This window comes from Scyliorhinus canicula, chromosome 1 (genome assembly GCF_902713615.1).
Source record: "Scyliorhinus canicula chromosome 1, sScyCan1.1, whole genome shotgun sequence".
Lineage (NCBI taxonomy): Eukaryota > Metazoa > Chordata > Chondrichthyes > Carcharhiniformes > Scyliorhinidae > Scyliorhinus > Scyliorhinus canicula.
The window spans coordinates 301,887,415-301,912,616 of record NC_052146.1 but is presented as its reverse complement, the minus strand read 5'-3'; the positions used below and the strand labels follow the sequence as shown (position 1 = coordinate 301,912,616).

The following is a 25,202-nucleotide window of genomic DNA, read 5'->3' as shown; positions in this document are numbered from 1 at the left end:
TTGGAAAGAGCGCCCTACCCAAGCCCACACCTCTACCCTATCCCTGTAACCCAGTCCCACCTTTTTGGACATGAAGTGCAATTTATCATGGCCAATTCACCCAACCTGCACGTCTTTGGACTGTGGGAGGAAACCGGAGCACCCGGAGGAAACCCACACAGACACGGGGTGAACATGCAGACTCCGCACAGACAGTGACCCAAGCCGGGAATCAAACCTGGGACCCTGGAGCGGTGAAGTAACTGTGCTACCCACTGTGCTACCGTACTGCCCATACAACTGCAGCCGCACGACTGAAGTCCCTCATCTCTGGCAGTGTTTTGCTGTGCTTCTTAACATGTGGTGGCCAGAAATGGACAAGGGGCCTCCAAGGAGCACAAACGGTGGTTTTAAAAAAAAGATTTATTCTTCGCATAACAATTACTGAGGCAGCCTTTCCTCAATCTCACAAAAAAAAAGATTCACACTGCCTAATAAGCAGCGTGCCCCTCAGTGGAGTTTTACCCACCATTTTCGATAGATAGAACAGTACAGCACAGAACAGGCCCTTCGGCCCTCAATGTTGTGCTGAGCCATGATCACCCTACTCAACCCACATATCCACCCTATACCCATAACCCAACAACCCCCCCCTTAACCTTACTTTTATTAGGACACTACGGGCAATTTAGCATGGCCAATCCACCTAACCCGCACATCTTTGGACTGTGGGAGGAAACCGGAGCACCCGGAGGAAACCCACGCACACAGGGGGAGGACGTGCAGACTCCACACAGACAGTGGCCCAGCCGGGAATCGAACCTGGGACCCTGGAGCTGTGAAGCATTTATGCTAACCACCATGCTACCCTGCTGCCCCATTTTATGGAAGGTAGCTCTGGGCTCATTACAAAAGTCTGTTTCTCATTGAGCTTTTTCATTTGCCTGATTACATCTGATGTTCCAACCACCGACTTAACTAACTGCAGGCGGTAAATTGAAATGAGTGGTGAATCAGGCCGTCATGTTTGGGCAGGAGATCATTTTAATTACCCTGCATCTACCACCTGTGTGGCGCGATTGGCTGCAACACATTCACTTTGCCCCAGGAAGTGTGCAAAGAAAGTTCCGTTTATTGAGTGTATATTTATTAACTGCTTCAGTGCCTGGCTGTCTGAACTTACCTTGCAATAGAAAAATTATCAAGAAAGTGTGAATCCCACAGGCTAATAACTTAATAACTCCAGAGACTCTCATAGTTGGAAGGATTAAGGGAGGTGAGGTAAGTTAAAGAATGGGTAGGTAATTCTAAAGCTGGGATCTCGAAGGGCTGCACCAGTTCGATAAGAAGCAGTGCCTTTGAATCACTTTAAGACAGAGAGGGGATAGATTTGTGATAACCAAGGGGGTGATAGGTTATTGGAAGGAGGCAGAGTGCTGATGTGAGGTCACTATCACATCAGCTATGATACTGAATGATGTGGAGATGCCGGCATTGGACTGGGGTGGGCACAGTAAGAAGTCTTACAACACCAGGTTAAAGTCCAACAGGTTTGTTTCAAACACTAGCTTTTGGAGCACTTCTCCTTCCTCAGGTGAATGAAGAGGTAGATTCCAGAAACACATATATAGACAAAGTCAATGATGCAAGACGATACTTTGAATGCGAGTCTTTGCGGGTAATTAAGTCTTTACAGGTCCAGACAGGTGCGACTGGAGGGAGGGATAACCACAGGTTAAAGAGGTGTGAATTGTCTCAAGCTGTCGCACACATGAGTACGGCCTTAATCGGGACCTGGGATTCATGTCGCATTACATTCATCCCCCACCATCTGGCCTGGGCTTGCATACTCCTACCAACTGTCCTGGCTTGAGACAATTCACACCTCTTTAACCTGGGATTACCCCTCTCTCCAGTCGCTCCGTCTGGATCTGTAAAGACTTAATTACCCGCAAAGACTCGCATTCAAAGTATCGTCTTGCATCATTGACTTTGTCTATATATGTGTTTCTGGAACCTACCTCTTCATTCACCTGAGGAATGAGCAGTGCTCCGAAAGCTAGTGATTCGGAACAAACCTGTTGGACTTTAAGCTGGTGTTGTAAGGCTTCTTACCATGATGTTGAACGGCAGGGCAGGCTCGAGGAGCTGAATGATCTCCTCCTGCTCCTTGTTCGTATATTTCACCATCACCTTCTTAAAAAAGCAACTATAGTTGGGCAATAAATTGCCAATATTGTTCCTATCCCAAGGACAAATGTAAGCTTGCAGGTGAAACAGGAAAGCAGCACAAGTATTTCTTAGAACTACAGAATCATGCAGTGGTTACAGCACAGAAGAGGGTAACTTAGCCTGTCAAGCTCCTGCTGGCTTAATTAGTCCCACTTCCCTGTGCTTTCCCTGTAAACCTGCAGTGCCTTTCTCTGCCGATAATTATTCAATTCCCTTTTGAAGGACACAATTGAATCGGCCTTTAAACAGTACACATCAGATCCGAACCAGTCGCGTAAAAAGTATTTTCCTCCTTTGGCTCTATCGCCTTAAATTGCATCCTTTGGCTCAATGGAATGGTGACTAGGTCGTTGTAAAAAGAGAGAGGAGAAAGGGGGGAAGGGAGAGATTAGTAACTGGACAACATGCCAGAGGAAAGCTACCGAGGTGGTTTTGAAATTGTTTAGTTGAGGCACCAGTGACCCAAACTGTGGGGGAATTAATTACTGCCCCCCTCCTGATGACAGTACCACCCCCTCAGAGTTAACTGGCTACAGGCATCCTCTCGTTTGGTGCCAGATCTGACTACTATTCAAACCAGGATCCTTTGATGTTTCTAATATTGCTACACTGACTACACTTCCAAAGTATTTTATAGAATCGTTGAATGGTCAGAGAAGAGAGTCCATTCAGCCTTCCAAATCGGCAAGAGCAGATTAGTTAGTCTCTCTCCCCTGTGCAATTGCTTGTTCCTTTCAATTCCCATTTGAAAGACCTTGATTGAATCTGCTTTCATCGCGCTCTCAGGCAGGGCATTCCCGATCCTGGCCGTAAAAAGGTTTCCCCTCAACTGGTTCTTTTGCGAATCACGCAATCCGTGTCTTCCGGTTCTTGACCCTTCTGCCAGTGGAAACAATGGCCGGAATTCTGTGGATATCGGGATTCGCTGGTGCACTGCCAGTGGGTTTGGATCATGGACGTGGTTTCAATGACAAACCCCATTGACAAGCAGCAAGCAGAGGGAGTAGAGAAGCCCGCCAGCAGCGAACGACGCGCAGATGAGGAAAACGCGGCTGCGGGACCGGAGAATCCCATCCAGTTCTCCCAATAGACTCTCTCCAGACCCCTCACGATTTTGAACGTTTCATTGACTGTAAAACACTTTGCGGCATCTTGATACCATGAAAGGCGCTGAGTAAATGCAAGTCCCTTCCTTTCTTGTTCGAGATTAAGACAGAATGGCTGAAGATGCAGTCACTGGGGTGAAGTGAGTGGGGCGATTGGGCAAGAGCCCCAGAAGTGGTGGGATTTCTGAGATCAGAGGACAGCCAGGCATTACAAGCATGAGATTCGGATCATCAGGTTCCACCGAACTGAACGGGACTTGACTGGGTCACCGCATTCACCACAGGAAAACCCACCGCCGTGGACCCAGAAGGTCCCGGCATTCACCTGAGGACTTAGTTCACTGACACGTTTTGAGTAATTGAAAAGCCAAGTCATTTAAAATTGAAAAGGGGCTGGTTTAGCACAGTGGGCTAAACAGCTGGCTTTGTAATGCAGAACAAGGCCAGCAGCGCGGGTTCAATTCCCGTACCAGCCTCCCCGAACAGGTGCCGGAATGTGGCGCCTGGGGGCTTTTCACAGTAACTTCATTGAAGCTAACTTGCGACAATAAGCGATTATTATTAACCAAAAACTGTTGGATGTTCTTGATCGATGGATTGGTCATTGCGATAACCTTGGCTCAGCAGCTAGGTATGGGGTGAGCCAAAGTTATTCCAACCATCCTACATGCTTTTGTGGGGAAGTTAATTAAGTAAATAGGGTTGCCAACTCTCATTGAACATATATCTGGAGATTTTATCATGTGACCTCCTACTTCCAGCTGCTTTGTCCAATCGAACTGAGGTTTTAACCCATTGCTAATATTTTTATGACGAACAAACAAAAGAGTTCAACAAAAACAAGAAATCGTTCTTTATTTAATGTCTCAAGTTGTATACAGCAACGATAGAACAATAGAACATTACAGCGCATTACAGGCCCTTCGGCCCTCGATGTTGCGCCGACCTGTGAAACCACTCTAAAGCCCATCTACACTATTCCCTTATCACCCATATGCCTATCCAATGACCATTTGAATGCGTTTAGTGTTGGCAAGTCCACTACTGTTGCAGGCAGGGCATTCCACACCCTTACTACTCTCTGAGTAAAGAACCTACCTCTGACATCTGTCCTATATCTATCTCCCCTCAATTTAAAGCTATGTCCCCTCATGCTGGACATCACCATCCGAGGAAAAAGGCTCTCAATGTCTACTCTATCTAATCCTCTGATCATCTTGTATGCCTCAATTAAGTCACCTCCTAACCTTCTTCTCTCTAACGAAAACAGCCTCAAGTCCCTCAGCCTTTCCTCATAAGATCTTCCCTCCACGCCCGGCAACATCCTGGTAAATCGGTAGATATTTAAATCCTGGTATCTCCGGGCCATTGCCGGAGGGCAACCCTGTGTCAGGAGGGATGAAAGAACTGAAGGATATGCAGACTGGGTGAGACAAGATAGTATCAGAGGAGCTTTGTGTGGAGCAATAGAAAACAGCATGAGTCAGGTGAGTGCAATGAGTAATTTCTCAGACGTAAATTCATGTCAGATTATGTAAGGGTCTGATCGGATAGATAAGGAAAAGATATTTCCACTTTGGGCACGGAGGGGAAACTAGAACTAGGGGGCATCCGTATAAGACAGCTATCAATGCATCCAACAAGGAATTCAAGAAGGAATTTCTTTAACCAGAGTGCGATGAGAATGTGGAACTCGCTACCACCAGGAGTGGTTGAGGTGAATTGCATTGATGTATTTAATAATCTTTATTATTGTCACAAGTAGGCTTACATTAACACAATGAAGTTACTGTGAAAATCCCCTAGGCACCACATTGCGGCGCCTGTTCGGGTACACAGAGGGAGAATTCAGAATGTCCAATTCACTTAACAAGCGCATGTTTCGGGCCTTGCGGGAGAAAACGGGAGCACCTGGAGGAAACGCACGCAGGCACGGGGAGAACGTGCAGGCTCCGGGACACTGGTGCCGTGAAGCAACAGTGCTAACCATTGTGCTAAGGGGAAGCTGGACACATGAGGGAGAAAGGAACAGAAGGATATGTTGATGGGGTTAGAAAAAGGGGGGGAATGGGGGGAGGCTTGTGTGGAGTAATAACACTGGCATGGACCATTTGGGCTGAATGGCCTGTTTCTGTGCTATAGAGAATTTGAATAAAGACATTGTTTGTGCATTTATTGCTGTTTCAGGTACAAAGCGATCGTAAACCCGATGGACATTCAGGCATCCAGTGCAGTCGTACACACGTGTCTAAAGGCCATCACCATCTGGATGATCTCCATGATCCTGGCCATTCCTGAGGCTGTGTACTCACAGGTGGTGCAGCATCACAATGGGGAGAATGAAAGTTTCAGTGCCTGCGTCCCGTATCCGCTCTCTGACAAGCTGCACCCTAAAATCCACTCGGTGATGATATTCCTGGTGTACTACCTGATACCGCTCATCATCATCAGCATCTACTACTTCCACATCGCTCAGAGCTTAGTCAAGAGCGCACATGACATGCCTGGAGAAAGCAGTGAGCATGTCAGGCGACAGGTAAGCTAACAGAAAGCTATCAGAAACTACTGCTGTCCACGCATAAAGAGAGGTCTCCTAACCTTCCACTGACAATCCGCGTTCCAGGGGAACAAACAGACCAATTTAGGAGATGGCGGGGGTATGGTAATGCTCCCGAGATATTGGACCTCTCCATGGCAGCTGGGAGAATTTCACTTCAATTAATACTGCTGGAGTACAAAGCTAGCCATGACCATGACAACTATGATTGTTGTAAAACCTCGTCTGTTTCACGAATACATTTAGGGATGGAAATCTGCCACCTTACCTGGTCTGGCCCACATACGACGCCAGACCCACAGCAATGTGGTTCACTGTCCTCTGAAATGACCTCGCAAGCCAATCAGTTCAAGGATTTGGTGGCACAGTGGTTAGCACTGCTGCCTCACAGTGCCAGGGACCCAGGTTCAAGTCCAGCCTCGGGTGACTGTCTGTGCGGAGTATGCACATTCTCCCCGTGTCTGCGTGGGTTTCCTCCGGGTACTCCAATTTCCACCCACGGTCAAAAGTTGAGGGGGTTAGGTGGATTGGCCATGATAAATTGCCCTTAGTGCCCAGACAAATGCAGGTTAGGTTCCGGGGGTAGGTCGGCACAGACTCGATGGACCAAATGGTCTCCTTCTGCACTGTAGGGATCATTTTTGATTCTATAAATTAAAGATGGAAAAGAACTGTAAGAATGAAAAAAAACCTATATACTGCATCCAACAGAGTAAAATGTTCCAAGGCACTTTGCAGGAATGTTCATGACAAAATTTGGCGGAGAGCAACCTGAGGTGTTATGAGTGGTCAAAACCTTAGTTAAAGGTAGGTTTTAAGGAGTGTTTTAATTTGAGGATAGGCAGGTTGCAAGATGGAGGGTTTTATGGAAGGAATTTCAAAGATTAAGGTTTGGTGGCTGAAGGAATGTCTACCGTAGGTGGAGTCATGAAAATTGACACCAGAAATGGATGAGCACAGATATGTTGAAGGAGGTTCCAGTTTGAAACTCTTCCCACAACTAGAGGTGCACAAAGCAGACTTTCATCCATTTCTATCGTTAATAATTCTTGGAACAGGTCACTCATCTGTTGCCAGAGGCTTATAGGCTGAGTGACGCCACTCCTCATCAAGCCTGGCTGCCCAGGAGTCTCTCCCGTTCCCACTACCAGCTATTGGTTTGTTTGGAAGGATTTGCAGGTTGACACACTCAACCTGCTTGGCTGCATTTATGAACGCACCTTCCGTAACCATCAAGGCCTGGGGTGGGAATCAAACTCAATTCCCGGCTTAGGTCACTGTCTGTGTACGGAGTCTGTACGTTCTCCCCGCGTCTACATGGGTTTCCTCCGGGCGCTCCGGTATCCTCCCACAGTCTAAATGTGTGCAAATTAGGTGGATTGGCCATGATAAATTGCTCTTTGTTGTCCAAAAAGGTTACGTGGGATTACGGGGAGGTGTGGGCTTAAGTAGGGTGCTCTTTCCCAGAACCGGTGCAGACTCGATGGACCAAATGGCCCCCCTACTGCACTGCAAATTCAACGATTCTATTACCTCGCAAGGTGGAGTGAAGATCTTTGTCACACCTTGTTTCTTTTTAATTTATTGCTTGGAAGCTTATGTCAAAGTATCTAATGAACAGTTGAAATTGTAATTCAGACAGAGCAGACTGCAGATTGTGCATTCCATTGACACACATCAAGAAGAGATGCTCACTGGACTGGATTATTGCATAAATACAGTAAACTGGGAGCTAGCTGCAAAATTAGTAGAAGTGCCATCAATGTCTCATTGGGTACCACTTCAAATGCCACTCCGGAGATTGTGCACAGACATGATCCAGGCTGGCATTTCCAGTGCAGCAGTGATGGAGAACTGCACTGTTGAAGGTGCCAGCCCCCCATGGAGCCAAGTCAAAGCTCCTGTCTGATCTCAGAGGCACATATCCCTTGACACCACTTGAGGAAGAGTGTGGGAATCCTACCTAACATCCATCCCTCAACCAACATCACTAAAAATGGTCATTTTATCCCATTGCTTTGTGTGGGATCATACTTTGCGCACATTGGCTGCGGCATTTCCTGCACTGCAACGGTGACTGCACAACAAAAGTCCTCCATTGGCCTTTTAAAAATGAGTGTGGCCGTTGCTGGCCGGGCCATCATTTATTGCCGATCCCTAATTGCCCTTGGACTGAGTGGCTTGCTCGGCCACTTCAGAGTCAAACACATTTGTTCAAGGGTCACATGTAGGGCATGTTGTGTTATGCTTCTTCATGTAGCATAAGCTGCTTCCTTGATGTATACTCTGACAAAGGAAGGTTCAGACTTGGAGATAGGTTTAACACATTTATTGAACAGCGAACAATTCTCCTACTTGAGTTTGACTCTCCTGCTAATCTTGCTATAGTAACTCAATCTGACTAACAAGTCTGCTCTAAGCCATGTGGTGGGTGTGATGCTTCCTGATCTGCCCCTGTCTCTCCGAGTGTCGCCTGTGGAAAGAGAAAGAGCATGTGTGCCCTGTCCTTTTATATGGGTAGCCCCCTTGTGGTTGTGTCACCTCTGGGTGTGTCTTGGCTGCCCATTGGTTGTGTCCTATCTTACTGACCTATTGGTTGAATGTCTGTGTGTGATGATGTCTCTGGTGCTCCCTCTAGTGTTTACTCAGTCCTAGTGTATCTACATTAACCCCTTGTGTATTTACAGTGATGCATATCACCAAAGGGCAGACAAGGTAAGGATGACAAATCTCCTTCCCTAAGGGATATTAGTGAACCAGATGGGTTTTTAACGACAATCGACAATGGTTTCATGGTTGTCATTAGACTTTTAATTCCAGAGTTTTCTTGAATTCAAATTTCACCATCTGCTATGGTGGGATTTGAACCCAGATTCCCAGAACATTACTCTGGGTTTTTGGATTATTAGTCTGGTGATAATACCAGCACCCGACTTGGGGGCATCTTAAGATTGAAAAATGTAAATGATTGCAATTTTTTGCAAGATCTTTGTAAAATTGTCCCCCATGAACATCAGGTCATAACTCTATCCACGTGGAAATACAATACTCCGAATTCTTGTAATGCTAACTTGTGAATAAGAGATGGTTTAATTTCCTTATCAAGTAGATGAGTTTATACAGTAAAAGATCAAAACTAAAGAACTCGCTGCTTATTTGATTTAAAAATGCAAAATGGAAGCACTGCAAAAAAAAAACAATACTTCACCAAACGACAAGGCATATCACTCTTCAAAAATGTCTTATCTCTTCAAATCCAATATTGTTCTCCCCACCAAAAAATTGAAAGTGCAAAGTTAAAAACAATTTCTCTTCAAGCATCAGTGGAGATGTTGTAGAGCCAGCTATCCATCCTGTCTTGCTGTCCATTACCAGGGACTCCTTGACATTACGGCTGATTCCTCATCCGTACGGTCCATCGGTGAATGGTATCTCAAAATAATGTCTGCCTGTGGAATTTACAGAATATACAGTGCAGAAGGAGGCCATTCGCCCCATCGAGTCTGCACCGGCTCTTGGAAAGAGCACACTATCCAAGCCCATACCTCCACCCTATCCCCATAACCCAGTAACCCCACCCAATACTAAGGGCAATTTTGGACACTAAGGGCAATTTAGCATGGCCAATCCACCAAACCTGCACACCTTTGGACTGTGGGAGGAAACCGGAGCACCCGGAGGAAACCCACGCACACACAGGGAGAACGTGCGGACTCCGCACAGGCATTGACCCAAGCCGAGACTCGAACCTAGCACCCTGGAGCTGTGAAGCAATTGTGCTAACTGCGCTGCCCAATGTAGTCCATTGTTGTTAGGGTCAGCAACCTGGAGATGCAAGGTGATTACTATTATATTAGTGTTTGGAAGCCCAATAGCTCATGAGGAAAGGTTTGTTTTATATCGAAAGAGAACTCAAATAGGCAGCAAGTCCTTGGAGGGAAGTGGGGGATCTGTGTCCAAATAAATGTTCAAATAAATAACCTTTATTAGTGTCACAAGTAGGCTTACATTAACACTGCAATGAAGCTACTGTGAAAACCCCTATTCGGCACACCCCGGCGCCTGTTTGGTTACACGGAGTGAGAATTCAGAATGTCCAATTCGCTTAACAAGCACGTGTTTCGGGACTTGTGGGAAGAAACCGGAGCACCTGGAGGAAACCCATGCAGACACGGGGAGAACGTGCAGACTCCGTGCAGACAGTGACTCAAGCACGAATCGAACCCGGGACCCTGGCACTGTGAAGTAACAATGCTAACCACTGTGCTACCGTTTCGCCCTTGTACCGTGTCAGTTAATAGTAGAGTTGATGTGATCGAACCTGAGGTTCTTAGTGGGGTCCAAACACTAATATAATAGTAATCACCTTGCGTCTCCAGGTTGCAGACCCTAACAACAATGGATTACATCTTTATGGCACCTTTAACATCGGAGAACATAATGTTTATTAAACATTGAGCCCCAGAGAGATATTACGCCTGAATTTTAATAGGACCCAATATGATTGGTGAAGCCAAAGCCAAGACACAGATTGGTTCTTTATTAAGATTGTTTGTAGACTTTTTCAGTCTTACAGATCTCCTCCCAAACAACCCAGTGCCCCAGCGTTTCCCTATTTATACTCTTATCGCAAACCAAAAACAAGAATTTAAACAAAAATCAGGAACTGAGAGAGAGTGACAACCCCTAATGGGCTTTAAATGAAATGTTAGAAATCAAATTGAAATGTGTTTGGCAGGGGTGACCTATCGGTCTCGGAAGGCCTGAAGCGAGATGATGGACACTGCATGCCAGCCACTGATGTTGCCGCGGTAGAGGGGCAGACAGTCAGGCCGCATGTCCCTTTGACCACCTGTACAGGCCTGGACCTGTTAATGGCCAAATTGGCTGGGCCCAGGAACAGGCTGGCGAGGTGGTCCTCCTCCATCGTTGCCCTCCTCTGCGCTGGGTGACCAAAGATTACGAGCGTGGGAATGAAGCGCGACCACACATGTTGAGGGGCAGCCCCTCGGAATAACTACGAGGGGACTGCAACCTCGGGAAAACTGAATAAACGTCAAACACAAACTCCCCTTGGTCTCAGAAAAGTCATCAGGTCTGGGAGTCCGTGAACCACCTTACTCTACAGTTGCCCTGGCACTGCTGCATGCAACACCCTCCGCGCCGGGTCCCTGATGGAAAAAGGGAGGACTGCCACAAAGAGAGGCCTCCGCTGGGACCTCTCCAGCCGGCAGACAGTAGAACAGAACGCCACGTCCTGGCGTTGGAGGAAGGCAAGGTGGGCGTTCAGCAGCAGGCCCTACAGGAAACCCCTCTGTGCCGAGTGGAACGGTAAGGAAGGAGTTTCTGTCAGACGGATCAAATTGTGGGTCTACGGAGTCCGAAGGAGGTGTCAGGGCGCAGGACCAATGTGGAACGGGGCGTCCCCTATTTCTACGTGCTGAAAGATAATCAATATCCATCACTTGTTTCTTTGAACAATGTAGCTGACATTAAAAGATCTTAACAGTGTACTTATCAAAAAACATCAACACTTTCGTCAGCCACAAGCGAATCTGGACTGAGTTCGGAAAAGCAAAGCAATTATATTTCCAATAATAATAATCTTTTTTGTCACAAGTATGCTTACATTACAATGAAGTTATTGTGAAAAGCCCCGAGTCACCACACTCTGGCGCCTGTTCGGGTACACAGAGGGAGAATTCAGAATGCCCAATTCACCTAACAACACTCCTTTCGGGATTTGTGGGAGGAAACCGGAGCACCCGGATGAAACCCATGCAGACACGGGGAGAACGTGCAGACTCCGCACAGAGAGTTACCCAAGCCGAGAATCGAAACTGAGACCCTGGAGCTGTGAATCCACAGTGCGAACCACTGTGCTACCTTTCTGCCCCCGGGTTTGCTGGGTCTGCTCTGTCAGTCCCACACCTGGCTGACTTTATACTGATCTTAATCATGAATTATCTCGGACTTTGCGAGGGAGCTGGTATTTGGCAAGACTCACGAGGTGACTGATTGCTCCAACCCTGTAGACTATAACAAACACAGATCATCAAAAAGTGTCCAAAGTGAGACAGGATAGAGATGGAGAGGTTTAGGGCACTAATTCCAGAGTTGGGGTCCAGGTAGCTCAAGGCATGGCGAATAATGGTAGAGTCTAGAATTGGAGGGTTGCAGAGAATGAGAAGGGTTGTAGAGTTGGAGGAGATTGCAGAGGTGGAGAATGAAGCGTTGGCTAGTGTAGACTTGTGAGATGAACAGACACTTCCAACACTGATGAAGGTTCAACTCAATTTTTGTAACTACTTCTAACTAACTAACACACGGTGACTGTGGGTCTAAATGATGGTAACTTAAACTAGAGACCTAAGCCTTGTCCAAACCAGTTGATTCTCTCAGCACGTGGTGTAAGTCTGTGCTGGGCTGGATGAGTTCCTGTTACACTGAGAGGCAGCACCCAGAATGAACGGGAACCGTGGTGCCCTCTGCCTTTATAGTGTGTGTATTCTAACTGGTGATTGGCTGCGGTGTTTGTACATGTTGATTTGTCCCTGTGTGTGTCCATCAGTGTGTGTCTGCACCATGATATACTGGTGTATATTCTGACAGAGAAGGGTGAGACCATGGAAGGACTTGAAAACAAGGGTGAGAATTTGAAATTTGAGACCTTGCTGGACCGGGAGCCTATGAAGGCCAGTGAAGACAGGGGGGGTGATACGTGACTGGAGCTGATGTGTGCTACCATTTAAGTAGCAGAGGTTTGGATGCGATTAAGTGCAGGGTAGGTGGAAGATGGACATTTGCCTGGAAGAGAATTGGTAAAGTCAAATCTACATGGACAAATGTATCACAATGTGATTGCCTTGAAAGCCAAATGTGATGGTTGTGCAATGTAGTTACACTTGATGTCGAACCGTTCCTTATTGTAGTTGAACAGTTCTGTATTCCTCTTTCTTTCCTTCTATTATTCCCCTTTTAGTCCACTTTGGCAGGGAGATTTGAAAAATGATTTAAATGGGGAGAAGTTGCATAACTCTGAGGTGCAGAGGGATCTGGGAGTCCTGGTACATGAATCACAAAAGCTTAGAATAAAGATACAGTTATTAGAAAGACAAATGGAAATGTTGTTAAGTACAAGAGGAATGGAATATAAACTAGGAATGTTTTTGGCGTGGCACGATGGCACAGTGGTTAGCACTGCTGCCTCACAGCTCCAGGGTCCCAGGTATGATTCCCGGCTGGGTCACTGTCTGTGTGGAGTCTGCAATTTCTCCCCGTGTCTGCGTGGGTTTCCTCCGGGTGCTCCAGTTTCCTCCTGCAGTCCAAAGATGTGCAGGTGAGGTGGATTGGCCATGCTAAATTGCCCCTTAGTGTCCAAAAGGTTAGGTTGGGTTACGGGGATGGGGTGGAGGCATGAGCTTAGGTAGGGTGCTTTTTACAAGGGTCAGTGCAGACTCAATGGCCTCCTTCTGCACTGTAAATTCTATGATCTATGATTAAAACGCCTTGATCCCAGGTTAGGGGGCAGCATGGTAGCATGGTGGTTAGCAAAAATGCTTCACAGCTCCAGGGTCCCAGGTTCGGTTCCCGGCTGGGTCACTGTCTGTGTGGAGTCTGCACATCCTCCCCGTGTGTGCATGGGTTTCCTCCGGGTGCTCCGGTTTCCTCCCACAGTCCAAAGATGTGCGGGTTAGGTGGATTGGCCATGCTAAATTGCCCATAGTGTCCTAAAAAGTAAGGTTAAGGGGTGGGGGGTTGTTGGGTTACAGGTATAGGGTGGATACGTGGGTTTGAGTAGGGTGATCATGGCTCGGCACAACATCGAGGGCCGAAGGGCCTGTTCTGTGCTGTACTGTTCTATGTTCTATGTATCGGTTGGGTGAACCTTCTCTGAACTGCTACTGATGCATTTATGGCTTTTCTTGAACAAGGAGACCAAAATTGTACACAGTCTAGTTAGCCTGCGGGAAGGCAAATGTCATGTTGGCTTTTATTGCAAGGAGATTGGAGTACAAGGATAAATCAATCTCACTACAGTTCAACAGAGATTTTGTGACACCGCATTATGCGCCGTTTTGGTTTTCACATTTGAGGAAGAATATACTTGCATGAGGGTGGTGAAGCGAAGATTCACTACATTGGTCCCTGGGATGAGGGGGTTGCCCTCTGAGAGGCTGAGAAAATTGTGTCTATATTCTCTGGGGTTTAGAACATAGAACATACAGTGCAGAAGGAGGCCATTCGACCCATCGAATCTGCACCGAACCACTTAGGCCCTCACTTCCACCCTATCCCCGTAACCCAATAACCCCTCCTAACCTTTTTTGGTCACTAAGGGCAATTTATCATGACCAATCCACCTAACCTGCACATCTTTGGACTATGGGAGGAAACCGGAGCACCAGGAGGAAACCCACGCAGACACGGGGAGAATGTGCAGACTCCGCACAAATAGTGACCCAGCCGGGAATCGGACCTGGGACCCTGGCCCTTTAAAAGATTGGGAGGCAACCTCATTGAAACCTACAAATTTCTGTTTGATCAATTTAGTGTACCCAATTCTTTTTTTTCCAATTAAGGGGCAATTTAGCGCGGCCAATCCACCTAACCTGCACATCTTTGGGTTGTGGGGGCGAAACCCACGCAGACACGGGGAGAATGTGAAAACTCCATACGGACAGTGACCCAGGGCCAGGATCAAACCCGGGTCCTCATAGAATTAGAATTATTATAGAATTTACAGTGCAGAAGGACGCCATTCGGCCCATCGAGTCTGCACTGGCCTTTTGAAAGAGCACCCGACTGAAGCCCACACCTCCACCCTATCCCCGTAACCCAGTAACCCCAACCAACTTTTTTGGACACTAAGGGCAATTTAGCATGGCCAATCCACCTAACCTGCACATCTTTGGACTGGGGGAGGAAAACGGAGCACCCGGAGGAAACCCACGCAGACACGGGGAGAACATGCAGACTCCGCACAGACAGTGACCCAAGCCGGGAATCGAACATTTCGGCGCCACTACCTCTACCCAGGAAGCATCAACAACAGGGTTAATGACCACTTAGGACTTGCCCAGCCATCAAGGCACCCGCCCCTTTATTGGTTCAGATCAAATACAGTGATTGGGAACTTCTCAATTAATGAGGTCCAAATCGAAGGACCGCCCAAAAGAGTGTGAAACTCCCCAAGGATAAAGAGAGACACTGCCATGTGTTTGATCTCTCTTGGACCGGGCGCTCCGGCAACGTCAACCTCCAATCGCAGCACCATCAGAAGCAAGTTCAAGTTCAACGCTCGCTACCTGACGGATGAGCTCAGCTGAGCAACAGTTACTTCTCCAGACCCAGTAGATCCAGATTCAAACAAAGGCCACTGTTCCTCTGACCTGAGCCGGGTGCCTGAAGTTAAGTACAGGTTGTCATAGTTGATAGGTGTAGTTTGACTAGTAGTGTTTATGTTGCATGATTAATCTTGTGTTTGGCTAACTGGTGTTTGGCTCTTTGATCGATATCCGGTTGACCATGGAGCTGTGAAGCAACTGTGCTAACCACTGTGCTACGATGCCGCCTCGAAACCTACAAAATTACAGAGGGGTTTGATAGGGTGGACGCTGAGAGGCTGTTCCCGCTGGTCCGGAAATCTAAAACACGGGGGAGCAATCTCAGGATAAGGAGGCCGATTATTTAGGACTGAGATGAGAAGAAATGTCTTCATTCAAAGGGTTGTAAATCTTTGGAATCCTGACCGCAGAGGGGTGTGGATGCTCCTTCGTTGAACACATTTCAGGCTGGGATGGACAGACTTTTGGTCCCTGAGAATTAAGGGAAATGGGGCGTGGACGGGAAATGGAGCCAACATCATATTCAATGGCGGAGCAGGCTTGAAGGGCTGTGTGATCGATTCCTGCTCCTATTTCTTGTGTCCCAGTCCAATAAGTGTAGCTGTGGAAATTATTACTAAAAAGAGTAGATGAAGGAAATAGCATTGATGCATGTAAGGAGAAGCTAGATAAACCCATGGGAGAGAAATGAATAGAAATGTGTAGTGAAAGAGTGAGATGAGATGGAGCTATTTCAGCGTCATACACACTATGTAATATTACATAAGCTTGGTATTGAACATAAATCCAGGTTTAAGTTAAGGCCTAATGCCAAATTTACTCTGAGAAATCTTAGCATTAATATGAAGTGGAAAGTGCTTCACAGCACTTTGTACTATTAATATGTCCCAAAGCTTTGCAATGCAAATGGAGCCTCTCTCTATCTGGCTTTATGACATGGTTTGTATATCCATAGTTTTATTTATGCGCATATTAGACAGGTACAAATGTCCAAACCTGCAGCTTATAATTAAGCTGAATAATATCATATGGCAGCTCCCTGGCTGTCTTTTGCAATGTTTTGAGGGTAGATGGAGTTTTAACAGGGGAGTTATTCATTACAAATATTGGCCTGGAGCATGTATTAATCAAAAAGGAAAGCTTGATGGGATTTTCTAAAGCCAGTTGTCTCTCAAGGGACTGTCGCACAATAAAACATAACACACTGTGTCCAGAATAGTTCTGTATTCAGATATTTAAACACCATGGGCTGGATTCTCCATTTGGGAGACGAAGCCCCCACGCCGGTGTGCAAACGGTGGTATTTAACGGCAGGAACACTGGCCCAAAACGGCCACTGATTCCCCGTTTAGCTGGGGGCTAGCAGGGAGGCAGAGTAGCTGGGGGCTAGCAGGGAGGCAGAGTAGCTGGGGGCTAGCAGGGAGGCAGAGTAGCTGGGGGCTAGCAGGGAGGCAGAGTAGCTGGGGGATAGCAGGGAGGCAGAGTAGCTGGGGGCTAGCAGGGAGGCAGAGTAGCTGGGGGCTAGCAGGGAGGCAGAGTAGCTGGGGGCTAGCAGGGAGGCAGAGTAGAGCTCCCAGCTCTAGCTGCCAATACGACCTGCAGCATTTCCGGGTCCGTGGCTGCACATGTGCACGGCGGAGGCCTGCAGCTGCCGGGTCATGCTTCATAGATAAAACATACAGTGCAGAAGGGGGCCATTCAAGTCTGCACCGATCCACATTATGCCCTCACTTCCACCCTATCCCCCGAACCCAATAATTCCTCCTAACCTTTTGAATGAAAATGAAAATCGCTTATTGTCACGAGTAGGCTTCAATGAAGTTACTGTGAAAAGCCCCTAGTCGCCACATTCCGGCGCCTATCCGGGGAGGCTGGTACGGGAATCGAACCGTGCTGCTGGCCTGCTTGGTCTGCTGTAAAAGCCAGCGATTTAGCCTTGTGAGCTAAACCAGCCCCTTGAGCTAAACCAGCCCCTTTTGGATGCTCAGGACAATTTCTCATGGCCAGTCCACCTAATCTGCATGTCTTTGGACTGTGGGAGGAAACCGGAGCACCCGGAGGAAACCCACGCAGACACGGGGAGGACGCACAGACTCCGCACAGGCAGTGACCCAGCAGGGAATCGAACCTGAGACCCTGGTGCTGTGAAGCCACAGTGCTAACCACTATGCTATCGTGCTGCCCCCATGGCGGACTCAGCCCGCAGACCCGGACCGCAAAAATAGTCACCCCCCTTTGGCCGCCCCGCGCCCCGTACCGCCTGCCCACAGTGCCCCCAGCCCCGAATGAAACCCCCCCCCCGGCCGCGGATCGGCCCTCCCCTGACTGTGGCTGCACCGGACTGAGCCCAAAGCCGCCACCTGAGGTTCCTGAACGGTGTGAGCCCACGTAATCCACGCTGTCGGGAACCCGGCCGGTCGGGGACGGAGCATCGCGGGGTGGCCTCAGGCAATGGCTTGAGGCCTGTGGCACGCGTACTCCGAGAGTACACCGCTTTTCAGGGGGGCGGAGAATCTGAAAGTCGGCGCCGCTCCTGATTTTGTCTTCAAAACGGATTCTCCGCCCCATATGCTTACATTCTGGGTCAGTGATGGCAAGTTTGTGTGGTTGTATATTTCAGTGGGACAGCTATTATAGTTGGGGTGCGTAGCACATTGGTCAATCCAGAGGCTTTGACTGATGACCCGTCAGCTTGAGGTTCAAATCTTACCAAGCCGCTGTGGTGTCATTCAAATGGATGAAATAAATCTGGAGTTCGAAAGCTGGCATCAGAAACATTTGTGTGGTGTTACTGGATCATAAGACATAGGAGCAGAAGTAGGCCACTCGGCCCATTGGATCTGCTCCTCCATTCAATGAGATCTATAAAATAATGAGGAGCATGGATAAGGTAGATAGTCAACATCTTTTCCCAAAGGTAGAGGAGTCTAGAACTAGAGGGCATAGGTTTAAGGTGAGAGGGGAGAGATACAAAAGGGTCCAGGTGGGCAGTTTTCTCACACAGAGGGTGGTGAATGTCAGGAACGAGCTGCCAGAGGCAGTAGTAGAGACGGATACAATTTTGCCTTTTAAAAAGCATTGAGACAGATATATGGGTAAGATGGGTATAGAGGGAAATGGGTCAAATGCGGGCAATTAGTGGTAAAAACCGGGCGGCATGGACAAGCTGGGCCGACGGGTCGGTTTTCATGCTGTCGACCTTTATGACTCTATGATCAGATAATCCTCAATTCCACTTTCCTGCCTGATCCCCATAACCCTTTACTCCCTTACTGATTAAAAATTTGTCTCTCTCAGCCTCGAGCATACTTAATCTCTTCAGCAATCTTCCAGAGGAGGATGTCCCATCTGTGTGGATGATCACATTCGCCACAGTTTCCTTGCAAGTTAAGCAACGTCTGCTGCTAAATGGACACTTCTGATAATGCAAAGATCACAATAATTGAGGCAATCCCTTCTCCCTTTGATTGTACCATCTTGATTTTCTAATCTCCCCGTTCTGGTCAGTGAACAGCCCATGTATTGTGAGCGTCCTTTCGGCTTATTCCCATATTTTCCCTTTCTTTTATTTTGAAATTACATTTTTGATCCATGGATGATAAGTGGGCATGTCTCTTTAAGGCAGGCAGCCTGGATCTTTAATTCAAGCGGAAGAATCCAGAAGGCTTCTGGGAGGGCTTCTCAGTGCTGGTTTAGCACAGTGGGCTAAACAGCTGGCTTGTAATGCAGAACAAGGCCAGCCCGTGCGGGTTCAATTCCCGTACCAGCCTCCCCGAACAGGCGCCGGAATGTGACGACTAGGGGCTTTTCACAGTAACTTCATTGAAGCCTACTTGTGACAATACGTCATTATTATTATTATTATTATTAGAAGTTACATGGGAGATCACTTAGCCAGCATGTGCTGTTTAAATGGAAGTTGCAGAGTTGTCAGCACCAGAAAGAGAGATGGGGTTGGAACTCGGTTTGATTGATTGGCCGGTGGCCAATGAAAGGGCCCATTAGGCTGTACTCTGCCTGGTAACCGGCGGTGATTGATACCTATCCCAGTGGAAGGATTTTCAGAGTCCTAAGGAGTTTCAGTTTTGATTCTGGCAGCATACTAACTCTCTCCAGCATAGCTGCTGTGAGTGCTGTATTTCTGAACTTACAGGGAAAGCATTACAGGCTGCGCAAACAAAGACCAGATCCTGCTATCTCTCTCCACAAACGCTGTGGGTGCTGCATTCTTGAAACTACGGGGAACCTGAATGAATGAATCGACAGTGAAGGCGTTGCAGGCTGCAAACAGAGATGTTAATCTGCAAGATTGCTAAGAAGAAATGTGTGCTAAAACCAGCACCTGAAACAAAGACTCTTTTCCATTTTACTTATGATTTTTACCCCTTTCCATCGCTCTGTGTTTATCTGTCTTGTATGTGTGTGTGGACGGTGGGGACAGGTTGAAGTAGGGATTAGGTAACTTTTTAAAATAAATTTACAGAACCCAATTAATTTTTTCCAATTAAGGGGCAATTTGAAAATGAAATGAAATGAAAATCGCTTATTGTCACGAGTAGGCTTCAATGAAGTTACTGTGAAAAGCCCCTAGTCGCCACATTCCGGCGCCTGTCCGGGGAGGCTGGTACGGGAATCGAACCGTGCTGCTGGCCTGCTTGGTCTGCTTTAAAAGCCAGCGATTAGCCTTGTGAGCTAAACCAGCCCCAATTTAGCGTGGCCCCCTCCCCTGCGCATGCGCGGGGATGACGTCAGCAGCCGCTGACGCTCTGGCGCATGCGCGGACTTCCGCCGGCCGGCAATGTCCCTTCGGCCCTGGCTGGCATGGCGCCAAAGGCCGTTCCAGCCGGCCGGCGGGGTGCCAACCACTCTGCGCGGGCCTAGCCCCTCAAGGTTAGGGCTTGGCCCCTAAAGGTGTGGAGACTTCCGCGGGGTAAGGGAGAATCCCGCCCCTGGTGACTGTAATTATTGGGCAGGTAAGGGCCAAAGACTTTGGGTATTCTTCCAAGAACCGTTGGTTAATTGGCTTGTGTTGTGACTCGGGGACAAGTGGGGCTGGAATTGACCACACACCAGCCCAAGGTGTCGTAACATTACACACAAGGAAAATGTTATTCAATATCCAACCATTATTGCTAAAGTTGTTCTGATGGACTTGTCAACATTCTTGAATGGGTTTTACTCCAGCAACAATCTTGAGTATCCTTTACCCTTGGGGCCGATACATTTTGCTATTCTGTTATTTTTGGTTTTCAGATCCACCCGATATAATATGAGAAAGCACATGCTGACTTGCATTACAATAGCCTAAGCCTAGAATAGCTATAATCTACAATTACTAGGTTGTCTCTCCATTTGACAACTCTCACACACCTTAGTTCAACCTGTTAACATCTATAACATCTGTAATATAATATCATTTGCTTTATTTATGCATAATATAATCTTGATTGGTGTCACAAGGAGGCTTACATTAGCACTCCAGTGAAGAGTCTGTGAAAATCCCCCAGTCGCCACAGTCCGGCGCCGGTTCGGTACACTGAGGGGGAATTCAGAATGTCCAATTCACCTAACAAGCACGTCTTTTGTGACTTGTGGGAGGAAACCGGAGCTCCCGGAGGAAACCCACGCAGACACGGGGAAAACGTGCATACTCCGCACAGACAGTAACCCAAGCCGGGAGTCAAACCCGGGTCCCTGGCGCTGTGAAGCAACTGTGCTAACCGCTGTGCTACCATGCCGGGTTAACTGCATAGCCATGCAAAAGAGCGACTGGTTTTTGGTTTTTGGATGTATGAATGAAAGATATTTGACCTGTGTTAACATTTCCACAGGACGTGGGAACTGATCCAAATGTGGTGGGATAATTGTCCTATTCACTTGGACACAGGACTGCAATGGTCATGATCATTTTCCTCCTTCGGTCACCATGCCCCAATGAAACGTTGCTGACTGCAGAGTTCCATTGATTGGCCCATACCTATGCTTGGCAAAGTACTTAAGTGGTTTGCCGTTGAGTGGTCAGGGCAGTTCAACTTTCACAGAAGCCTGCCAGTCTGCCATTTGCTCATTCCAACCACTTCCTTGGTTAGCATCATTCATGAATCTAATTCATCTGTGTCTGTGTCTCTAAAATGAATCATTTCCTCTCAGCGCACAGCTTGTTTCAAAAGTTCATTTCGAAGCCCAATTGGTTCCCGAGACAGCATGGGAGAACAAGCTTGGTCAATTTCTGATGACTGATCAATTTAAAAGGCAAGCTGAACATTTGTAGCTATTTAATCCTTTAATTTCTGTTAAATTCAGTCCTGCTGCAGGACTGGCTACAATACACACAACCTGTGATTGAATTAGAAAAATACTTGTAACACAAAGCGAGGTTCTGTAAGATTACAGTTTTATTCAACAAAGCGAGGTTTTGTAAGATTAGTTTTATTCTACAAGGTGAGGTTTTGTAAGATTACAGTTTTATTCTACAAAGCAAGGTTTTGTATGATTAGAGTTTTATTCTTTCCACTGTGCTTGTTAAAGGGACAGGAATCCAGAGGCCTGGATTGATAATTCAGTGCTGAAAATTTAGTGGAGATGGTGCCGCAGTGGTAACGTTGGTAACAGTGGGCTGGTAATTCAGAGGCTCCAGGCACACGGGTTCAAGTGGCACATGGTGAAGTTCATATTCCACTAATGCAGCACGGTAGCACAGTGGTTAGCACAGTTGCTTCACAGCGCCAGGGTCCCAGGTTCAATTCCTGGCTTGGGTCACTGCCCGTGCGGAGTCTGCACGTTCTCCCCGTGTCTGCGTGGGTTTCCTTCGGGTGCACCGGTTTCCTCCCACAGTCCAAAGATGTGCAGGCTAGGTGGATTGGCCGAGATAAATAGCCCTTAGTGTCCAAAAAAAAAGATTAGGTGGGGTTACTGGGTTACGGGGTTAGGGTGGAGGCGTGGGCTTAAGTGGGGTACCCTTTCCAAGAGCCAGTGCAGAATCAATGGGCTGAATGGCCTCCTTCTGCACTGTAAATTCTATGAATTTGGAATTGATACCTAATCTTTTGAAACTATCATCAATCGTAAAACCCCACCTGTTTTGCCAACGTTCCTTTAGGGAAGGAAATCTGCCGTCCTTACCCGGTCTGACCTACATGTTACTCTAGACCCACAGCCAATATGGTTGACTCGTAACTGCCCTCTGAAATAGCCCAGCGAGTCACTCCATTCAAGGGCAATTAAGGGATGGCAAATCCTGCCTTTGTTGGTAAGCCCACACCCCATCAAAAACTAATGTCGCCAGATCAGTTTGAGAATTAAAATTCTGTTCAAAATAAATCCTGGAAATAAAATGCTGGTCTCTGTAAAACATGGGAAACTGTGATTCAAGACAAACTCCCAACTGCTTCCTTAACGCCCATTAGGGAGGAAAACCTGCCGCCCTCACCCAGCCAGTCTATATGTCACTCCAGTCTCACAATAATTTGGCTCACTCTGAACTCAGTTATCAGGGTAATTCGTGTTGGGCGAGAACCACAAGGCCAAACTGGGTGTAGATTTTTGTGTGTCCTAAGAGATTGCTGGGGGGAGGGGGTGCGGGGTGACAAGTGTTGGGAGGGGGATACAGGAATTGGATAAATGGTGGTTGAGGTCGCACTTTTACAAAAGAAAATTACTGCGGATGTTGAAAATTGGAAATAAAACAAAGTACTGGAAGCACCCAACAGGCCAGGAAACAGTGTTTGTGTTTCAGGCCAATGGCCTTTTGATCAGAACTGGGAAAAGCTAGTGACCAAATGGGCCTTCTAGCATGTACGAAGATTGGGAACGTGGGGGTAGGAACGGGCAAAGATGAAGTTCTGCGATATAGTGGAAGGCAGGAGCGATTGAAAGGTAAAAGGGATGATGGTTCAAGGCAAAATGAGATGGTTGAGGGTCAAGGAAACAAGTTGGGTCGAGGGATGGTTTGAATGGCAACAGCAGAGTCGGGACTCGTAGCTGTTAACCAACAAACTGCGAGGAGAGCTTCAATCTGAAATTGTTAAACTCAGGACTGGATTTTCTCAGAGTCAAGATCACTTGGGGGTCCTTTATTAATAGTGGGCAGTGGGCAGCATGTGGCGCAGTGGTTAGCACTGGGACTGCGGCCCTGAGGGCCTCTATCTCCTAGCTCTGGGTGACTGACTGTGTGGAGTTTGCACATTCACCCCCACAGCCCAAAGATGTGCTGGTTAGGTGGATTGGCCACGCTAAATTGCCCCTCAATTGAAAAATAAAATTGGCTACTCTAAATTTAAAAAAAAATAATGGTGGGCAGATCCCAATTCTGGGATTCCTGAACCCAATCCTGGACTGTCGGATTTTTTGGAGTTCCTTAAAAAGCGTGGGCTGGTTTCTGTCAAAAGTCCGCATCTAGCAATTCTGACTTGGCTGGTTCCATCGCAGAGGTAGGAATGTTCTACTCCTCTGCAATTTTCATGGATTCGGGCCAGGGTTTTAAAGAGTCATGTTTCACGGCCTCTCAGAGGAGTTGTGAACCATAAGGGGGATCTTTTAAAATGTAACTTCTAAAGGTCCTCCTTATGATCCCTGTGCCAAGCTCTACCAACCCCCCCATGCCCCTATGCAAGCTATGGCACCTCCATGCCCATTACCCACTACACACTGTCCGGAACCAATGAACCTTGTTGTGGCAGTCGTATTGGTCAGCAAAAATATTTTTAAAAAAGAAATTCATTCATAACTATCTCCTGTGTTAAAAAGGTAATTTTAGTACAAGCTACTAAAAGTATCAATCATCCATACCCTTCAACAACAAAACCCACTAACTTTTGAAACCACTTAACCTTGTGTCAACAAACATTGTGAAATTCACAGCAGAAACGAGAGACTCTGAACTGCCAATCAAACTATGTTTTATCTCGGGTGCAAATGTTTAATCAAGAGTCATAGTTTTTTCGACTCTTAGCCAAGCATATATAATTAAACCTGTTTTTTAAGCTTGTTGAAACAGCTGTGCCCCTGGGCAAATATTGCTTGATTCACGGATCAGGCTCTCTGATCTCTGCTGTCAATTCTATAATATTTGTCGACACAATGTTTTTTTTTGTTTTTTTTATAAATTTAGAGTATCAAATTATTTTTTCCAATTAAGGGGCAATTTAGAGTGGCCAATCTACCTATCCTGCACATCTTTGGGTTGTGGCATTGAAACCCATGCAGACACGGGGAGAATGTACAAACTCCACACGGACAGTGACCCAGGGCCGGGATTCAAACCCGGGTCCTCAGCGCCGTAGGCAGCAATGCTAACCACTGCGCCACCGTGCTGCCCCGTCGATACAATGTTAAGTGGTTTCAAAGGTTTGTGTCTCTTGTTATTCATACTTTAAAAGGGTGCGTCTAATTGACACTTCCGCTAACATGTGAAATTACTTTTAATAACATAGAAAATTATGAATTCATTATATTTTGTAAAACTTTTTTGATACTTGCAAAGTGCACTATAAGGTTCATATATTGTGTCAATGGGCATGGAATTTCTATTGCTTGGCACAGGGAGCAGGAGGATCCATGGGAGGGGGGGCATGAGGCCATGGATGTGGGCACAGGCAATATTTGGAGGGTGAGGGATGTGGGGGTGAGGGATGGAGGGCCTTCATTTTCTATTTTAACTGGGAAAAAGGCCCAAAGCCTCAAAGCAGACCTTTTAAACAACCCGCCTCCCACATCTTGCAGCCCCTGGCTTCCCTGGCTGGCTGGCTGGCCTGACAGCAGCCTGCACCCGCTCACCAGAAATGAGGATGTGGGTACTTTTTCCCAAAAGTGGATGGGTCGAGCTGGGAATATTGCCAACTCCCCCTACCCAGCCCAAGGAAGGAATCCCATGTGTGAGACCAGATATGAAAGATGGTGTATGTTTCCCATGATTATATTGAACTCAGTTGGAATATAGTAGGAGGATGAGGTCAGAGAGGTCAGAGTGGGATGGAAAATTAC

General features: G+C 47.1%; 1 protein-coding gene across 4 annotated transcripts in view; it reads left to right on the top strand.

The window, feature by feature from the left end:
• The window catches only part of nmbr (neuromedin B receptor), a 93,015-nt gene that overhangs the window by 43,770 nt on the left and 24,043 nt on the right, over window positions 1-25,202 (top strand). For all 4 annotated transcript variants that reach the window (XM_038816578.1, XM_038816572.1, XM_038816552.1 and 1 more), the window contains exon 3: window positions 5,505-5,853. In XM_038816578.1, the coding sequence (XP_038672506.1) occupies window positions 5,505-5,853 (349 nt within the window). The remainder of the gene's footprint in view (window positions 1-5,504; window positions 5,854-25,202) is intronic.